The 7638-nt window shown below is 42.2% G+C and overlaps 2 protein-coding genes across 2 annotated transcripts; both read right to left on the bottom strand.

The window, feature by feature from the left end:
* slc25a55b (solute carrier family 25 member 55b) lies at nucleotides 1-3189 on the bottom strand. The gene is made up of 10 exons (XM_034589424.1): nucleotides 3171-3189; nucleotides 2326-2434; nucleotides 1961-2086; nucleotides 1710-1765; nucleotides 1270-1360; nucleotides 1055-1173; nucleotides 768-963; nucleotides 515-672; nucleotides 332-407; nucleotides 1-217 (listed from the first exon to the last, which is right to left on the bottom strand). The coding sequence occupies exons 2-10, from the start codon at nucleotides 2346-2348 to the stop codon at nucleotides 58-60; spliced, it is 1005 nt and encodes a 334-aa protein (XP_034445315.1). The 5' UTR covers nucleotides 2349-2434; nucleotides 3171-3189; the 3' UTR covers nucleotides 1-57.
* Nucleotides 3190-4726: 1537 nt separating this feature from the next.
* Nucleotides 4727-6256, bottom strand: LOC117764984 (thyrotropin subunit beta-like). The gene is made up of 2 exons (XM_034591170.1): nucleotides 6095-6256; nucleotides 4727-5002 (listed from the first exon to the last, which is right to left on the bottom strand). The coding sequence occupies exons 1-2, from the start codon at nucleotides 6254-6256 to the stop codon at nucleotides 4727-4729; spliced, it is 438 nt and encodes a 145-aa protein (XP_034447061.1).
* Nucleotides 6257-7638: the final 1382 nt, after the last annotated feature.

Here is a 7638-nt window from a genome sequence, read left to right on the forward strand (position 1 = left end):
TCCATAGCTGCCTGTTATTTAATGAGGCGGCAGAAAGACCAAGAAACAGCTTGTTGTTTATGCAGAGCAGATTGTGTAGGGGGTGTACCCCAGCAGGAACTCTCCCACTCCAACAAAGTACACAACCTGGGCAATGCCGAAGAGCGGAGCGATAACCAGAGCCCGGCAGGTGGCCCCCTTCAGGAATGCTCCGGGACCCTCCTTTGTCAGGATCTTTCTGCAATGGAGAAGAGAGCGCTGGGTTAGCATGAAACTGCCGAACCTGGTGAGGGGAAGGTACTTTGTTTGGGATCTGTCCCAGTCACATTTACAATGATAGAGATATGATTACCTGACACAGTCCACCACTCCGTTGTAGGTTTCCTCATTAGCTCCTTTTTTGATGGATTGTAGCCTTGTCTTAACCACTGCACAAGATGTAAACAAATGTAATTTTAGCATGAAATCTGGAAAATTAGACTGATTCCTATATTCCCCCGACCCACCAGTTATCTGGATAGACTGTGTCACTCACCGTCACAAGGGCTGACGACCACTGCCGCAACGCATCCAGCCGAACAGCCTGACATGAAGGACCAATAGAAGGGCACGGACGGGTCTTCTTGTGAATGCTGGCCGAGCTGGTGCAGATGTGCGAAAAGAGGGAAGTACACAACGGAGAAGGGGATGTCCCTGGAAACAAACAAGCATGTCCCCTACAGTTAGAAACCATCAATCAACGATGGAAAACCAGTTGAGCAAGATCAAGGGTTGAATGCGATCTTTACCTCATCAGCGTGGCCCCTAACCCCTTGTACAGCCCTGTGACACCTTTGGTCCTCAGCAGCTCTCTGGTGATCTGTGTGGCGGACACGTGCATGACTTGAGGTGCAGGCCTGGTGTTGTAAGAACGGCTAATGACCGCACTGGTTCCCCCCATCTTCAGAGTTGTGACGACACTGGGCACCACCCTCTGCTGGGCAGCTGGCAGAAGACACAGGAAACCATAGGGTTGACGCCAAAACTGTCACTATTTGATTCTGGTCAACTATTCTGCTGCTTTACTCATAGTTACCTAGCCTGCCAGCATCCTGCAGCTGGATCTTGAGCATCTCCATGGGTGTGGTGATAGTGACCTGGCACATTCCTGCACAGCATCCTGCCAGCATCTCTTTGAGCACCGTCAACTTGCCACTGATGACACAGACTCAACGGTTAACGTCAAAAGTTGAAAAAAACCAAGAATGACATTGCAATCCAAGAGACTTCATTGTGGTGCTGCATATTTACCTATCTTTGCTCAACTGTTGGCGGAAGAAGTCATTAGCAGCTAGCTTGATGGCCTTTTCTGGGGTCACCAGGGTGAGATTTACAGCAGCACCTACAAAAACAAGCAGTGATCAGAACGACCTTAATTCTAATAACACAAAAATGCAGCCATGCACCATAAACTATCTGATAACCCATTTACAGCTGAGTCAGTGATTCATTTTAAGTCTTGTGTGAATACATTCTTTTATCGGAAAGTCTTCAATGACTTTTCATTTCCCTATTTCTGTTTTCACATACCTAATAGTTTTTTATGCATTTAATTGTAAAGCACTTTATAACGTGGATTTTGAAGTGCTCTATAAATAAAAGATTATTATTATTTTACATGGCCGAGATACATGAATCAAATACTTTATACTTAAGGCCACTGTTTACATGGACATTGTGACCAGTCTTACCTCTGTACATGCCAAAGTAGCCTTCAGATTTTACTGTCTTTATTAGGCAATCCATCCTTAAGAAGAAAAGAAAGATAGATGAGCCATGGTGAGAAGGCCTGCTATGACAAATTATGATTTGCCAAATATAGATTATTTCCAAAAAACTAAAGTTACTGAAATTCTAACTTGTTCTAACTTGTTCCCAACATGGGGAGACAAGCTCAGTTTCTTGCAGAGTGAAAAAACATCAGGGATTTTTATTCTCTTACATGTTCTTGTAAAGTTGCTGCCCGCTGCGCTGGTTCTGCAGGCGGGTCTTGGCCAGGTCAATTGGAAACACACAGGTGACTCCTACCATCCCTGCAATCCCTCCATTGATCAGTTTGGCTGGGAGGCTGTTCAGGGACGAGTCAAAACAGACAATCATTCCAATCCTCTGGGAAAAGGTGCATCAAACAACATAAACCTATGTATATGAGGCATTACGCTTCCAAAGCCTTCTTCAGACTCTGCAGTCAAACATCAAATTGCAAACTAGAAATGTTTACAGTATCACATGAATGGGAAGAAATAATCAAAGCATGCATTCTTCCATCCTACGTGTCATGCTTGGGGGGTTTGGTCAGGTCCATACCTGATCCGCTGTTGCTGGGCCATGGTTCTTGGTTGTCTGAGTGCACAAGTTGGTCAGCACAAAGGTGGAGGCCGCGGAGGGAGAGCAGGCTGAGAGTCCCTGAGAGACACTGAGCAAGGCAAGAGTAGAAGGAAACCCGGGGGTTATATATATAGAGGCAGGACCAGCCCCACAGATACAGGGATAGAATCCACATTGCTCCCCCCCCTGCACTGCCAGCCAAGAACTGCAGTCAGGGTTAGTCATCACCTTACCAAAATCCACCCACAATGCAAATAGCTACCCCTGGATACACCTGCCAGCCGTGTCAGGGAATTCATTCAATTTGCAAAAAGGGGCTTCTGTCCAAATTCATTATTTCTATTATCTACAATCTTATTAAAATTGTGGTGGTTGGATGATGAGGCTAATGAGAAGGTAATACTAATGTTGGCTGGGCAAAAGGTGCTGCAGTGCAATGTCTGTTTGTGTAATTTATGAACAGATACAACTCATAGTCATTCATAAAGTCAATATAAAGACGATTGCAAGTTAAAGTGTTCAAGCGTTTCCCTCATAATTTGATCTTCAGGCTTCTAAGATGCACTTAAATGGATGTTTAGTTCGGCTCAGGAGCGCCCCTACTGGTCATTGTGTTAAAACAAAGTGATTCTTGTAAACTGTGATCTTCTAAGACCGAAGCTATGAGCAAGTGTTGATGTCACCAGCAGCATCTTCTATCACATTCCAGTTCATAATCGGTGAGTAAATACAATAATAACAAGAGGCATAAAGAGCTGAGTACAATTAAGAAGTGTGATGTCACTGCTGTATGATTAGAAAGTACCAGGGCATGCAGCACCCACCTTGAGATGAAGTCAGAGGTTTAAAGTTATTGTGGCTCAGTTTTAGCTGCAGACTCTCCCTCTGTGCAGCTGCAGGACTAAAAGAATGAATACTTGAGTGCAGCATAGGGGCGTGTCAGACCTGACTTCCTGACTAACAGGAAGAGTTTCCTTGTAAAGGATCCTTCCACCCAGGTGAGCATGATGCAACTGTGTACTGAGGTTACCTCTCACTACTTTCTGCAGGAAACCTTGCACACACTTTTTAAAAAGATGTTAAAAGCTACTACTGGATGTGTTGAACAGGTTTTTGTTTTATTGATGTGTGTATTTTTTTCACACTTCACTAAATGTACTTTAAATGGCCACATGATTATTCAAGGAGGGCTACATCTATATAGGAAAGGGTTAGGGAAAACTAGTACATTTTACACAAATAATATTACAATCTTTTGATTCTGGCAAATATTTGTACACGGTTTATGACCCAGCCTATACTGCAGCCAAGGGGCGATCAAGATGTTCTTGCCATGTTTGTTTGGTTGATGCTCTCAGGAAGCTTTGTTGAAAGAATGATTTACTGTCAGGCACTGACCCGGTATCTTACTTTAGGTAAAAGTACATTTATTGTGAACAGCATACAGTTTGGAGTACATTTTGGAGCTTATGCCATATATCACCACACACACACACACACACACACACACACACACACACACACACACACACACACACACACACACACACACACACACACCACCCCCAAGCCTCGACACTGGTCATGGTGATGAGGAACAGAGCCTGAAGCTGGGATGACATCATTTGGGGAAACTTCTGATCAGAGGGTTTGATTGAAGAGGGAAAAGCTTCCCCAGCAGATTAACTGTATTTTACAGGGAGGAGGCTTTTTTTTGTCAGGATGATATTTCCAGAACAAAGTACTATCAGGATGTTTTACTGTCAAATGTTTTAAACAGAATAATTTACTCCCAGTTACTGTGATGACAGTCCATTGGTGACTGATGCTTTTTATGGGTGAGCATGTCATATCTGTTCTGTTTCACCAGGGCACATTAATTAATGACAACATTCATTTCCAATAGCCCACAGTCAGGGCTCCAGTGTGTTGAACCCTCATCACTAACACAACCATTATAGTTACACCTGTGTCCTCTGTGCGAAAGATTTGATATTTACATATGTGTGTAATATACTTTCATTCACAACATGGATGGAAGTATCTGAATGGTTTTCCACACATACTGTGTAAGTGCTAAACCATTCAGACACCCTGACAAATCTATACAAATCAACAAGATCATTCTCCACACGCACACACTTTCTCTCTTTCAAACCATGCATACACTGTCATTTGCACAGCTAATACAATTCACATTCATTCAAGCTGTAATGCATGTTCAACACAGGGTTTTATTGCAATATATTGCCTAACAAATTACAAAAAAAAGCATAACACGAACAGCTGAGGAGCTAAGTTGAACTACAGTAATATAAGCGAGCAGAAACTGCTCCATTAGGTTACAGCTGTATCATTTGCAATGTGTGTACATCTCTTGTCATATGTATATTTCAGAGGCAGACTGGTTCTGGTTCTTCACAATGCCATGCGTCATGGGGCATTGGTCGTAAGAGTTTTGGCTGGTGCGGACACAGTTGTGCGTGCGTGTGTCACAGCGCTTACAGCTACAGCAGCGGGCCACGGGATAATACACCTGTGGGGTGGCATCCTTAGAGCAGCCAGGAAAACAGGCTGGTCGGTACACCAGGGAGAGAGGCACACAGCTACGCTGGATCAGGAAGGTCCTCCCAAAGCGGCCCTTAAAATTGGTGTCCTGTGAAAAGGGGGAACTGTTAGAGGCTGTGCAGTGATTTGACTGAGCAATGTGACCGTGTGTGTGACAAGGTGGGTTACAATCGAGTAGGGGTCCATCATATCCGTTCCTTTTCTCTAACTCATAACATAATAATCTGTGAGAGTGATGTCTATTCACCTCCATTGTGCAACAAAAGCTCTGAGGTGTTGATTTGCATTGTCGTCCACATAGTGAACCTACAACTGAGCAAACCCATGAAGTAAATAAATAAATAAAACTTAACAAATTCAAATATGAAGACCCTGACCTCCCTGCCTCTGGACATCCAAGCAACAAAGGACTTGCATTGCACTTTACCAACATCTCTTAAAGCTCTAGTGGGTAGGATTTATTTAGAACTAGTGGTGAAGTTTAAGCATGTGCATCACATTTATCTAATCTGTAGCACAATGTCTGAGAGTAAAGATACTGAAATAAAATAGATACATTTTTAAATAGATACATTTAAATACATTTACCCTCCACATCCAAGCAACAATGGTTAAAGGAAATACTCAGTGTGAAGGAGGCATCTAGTGGCATCTAGTGGTGATGTTGAGGTATTTCCATCCAATTTATCAAACTCATACCGTGATGGTGTCAGTGAGAGTGATGCTGACTCTCCTCCATTTATCTTTCTCATTTATATGAAACAAAAGCTTTGAGGTATGACTTTTACTGTCATTGTCATAATAAACCTACAACTCCGAAAACACCATACTTTATAAGATTCAAGATTCTGAAATAAAATAAATAAAATAAATAAAATAAATAAATTACAAATGCATTCACCTTCATGCCTCATTGCAGCCATGCAACAAAAGTGTCAAATATTCTTATAATGTGCATTACTTTGCCAACATTGCTCGAGGTAAAGTGTATGGGATTCAGTGACATCTAGTGGTGAATTTTCATATTGCCACATGAATACCTCTCTCCTCTAAACATATTTTGAATATTATCTTCAATCTATGTCGACTGATCCCTCTGCATCTGACACACTGGACCTTCAATCATGTCAAAGATTTTGCATCATGTGCAAAATGTGTGTGTTTGAGTGGCGGTGGTCACCTGTGTGTAACAGTAGCCACTGCAGATGGTCGTGTTGATGGCCACACACTGGGCACAGTCGTGCCTCTCAATCCACAAGGTGTGATTCTTCAACATGCAGGCACACACTGTCCCACCAATCAGCGCACACAGCAGCGTGCATTGTGACACAAACAGAGACATGCTGGAAGTGCATAACAACACACAGTGAGACATCTCAAAATTAAAAAAGACAAATAACTGCAATGATATTAATTTGTTATTTTCACATGAGAGTTTCATTTAAAAGCACATACAGCACACATACTTGAAATATGATCTGTAGTTCATAAAAGTAGAGGTATCAAAAGATGACAAAATCCATTTATATGTGAAGAGTTCAAAGATGTAGGAAGAATAATGTTTGTATTTTACCTTCTTCTCATTGTGGCTTCTCTGCTCCCCAACTCTCCCCTGTTCCTCTCTGCTGGGAATATCTGAAAAATATCATGGGTGTCCTTCCTCTTTTATGGAAACCCTAACCCCCCCCCCCCCCCCCCGGACTGCCCTGAGAGACTTCAGTCTGCAACATCATTCCACAAATCACATGTCAGCTCACTCAGTGACAGTGTTCAGTCAGAGGTGGTCTCAAAACACACTTTCGCAGAGCATGTGGGTCTGTTTAGAGTGTGTGTGCGCACATGTGGTCCAGGTATTACTCGTGTGTGTATGTGCATGTGATGCAGGTATTACTTGCATGCGGGTGTGTGTGTGTGTGTGTGTGTAAGTGTGTTTATGAATGTGCTTTTTTTTCCATTGTCGCGGGTCAAACTGTAGAATATGGGCTCAGCCGTGTACCATGCAACTTGTGAGGAGAAGGGGGTCATACGAGGTGTTACATAATGTCACTGACCGAAGCTGCCAGACAATATGTGGGAAAAAACCACAAACAACAACAAGTTATAGAGTTGCAGCCCCAACCTTACACGTGTTTGGCTGGTCACAAACTGACCCATGTGATTAAGTAGCTTGGTGACTCATTAGAAGTCCGCCTACCACACCATGTATTGGTTTCAATAAGGGAATGATGACTTAAATCAAAAAGCTAAATATGTGAGTCTTTATTATCACCTAACACAAAAAACAAAATGCATGAAGACATTTTGTTAGAGAGAGTTTAGACAAAACTGAAAACAATGAAGGAAGATAGATTCACAGTGAAGTATACGCTACGGATCGAATGTTTTACAATGACTTTTTACAAAGTTCAGCTGGAAAGTAACAAAGAGTTTAGGTCAACAAAAACTGAAGATGAATTAAAATAAATGGGTAAGGGGGTTAGGTTACCCTCATGTGGAATTCAGCTTCGAGACTTAAACCTTTGACAGAAGGTGAAATAAAAGAATCAGTGTTGGGACAAACTTTTTGAACAATATTTTGAATTCACTTGTAGAATGAACACAACGTGTGTGTTCGGCTGATGAATTTGTCCAAAATTTAGATTACGATTCCTTGTTTGTAAAATCTCAAAACATTTTTTTAGTTCTATGCTTCAATTTCAGAAAAACAAAGACATGCAGTCATGC

The sequence above is a fragment of the Hippoglossus hippoglossus genome, chromosome 7 (assembly GCF_009819705.1).
Source record: "Hippoglossus hippoglossus isolate fHipHip1 chromosome 7, fHipHip1.pri, whole genome shotgun sequence".
In the NCBI taxonomy this organism is placed as follows: domain Eukaryota; kingdom Metazoa; phylum Chordata; class Actinopteri; order Pleuronectiformes; family Pleuronectidae; genus Hippoglossus; species Hippoglossus hippoglossus.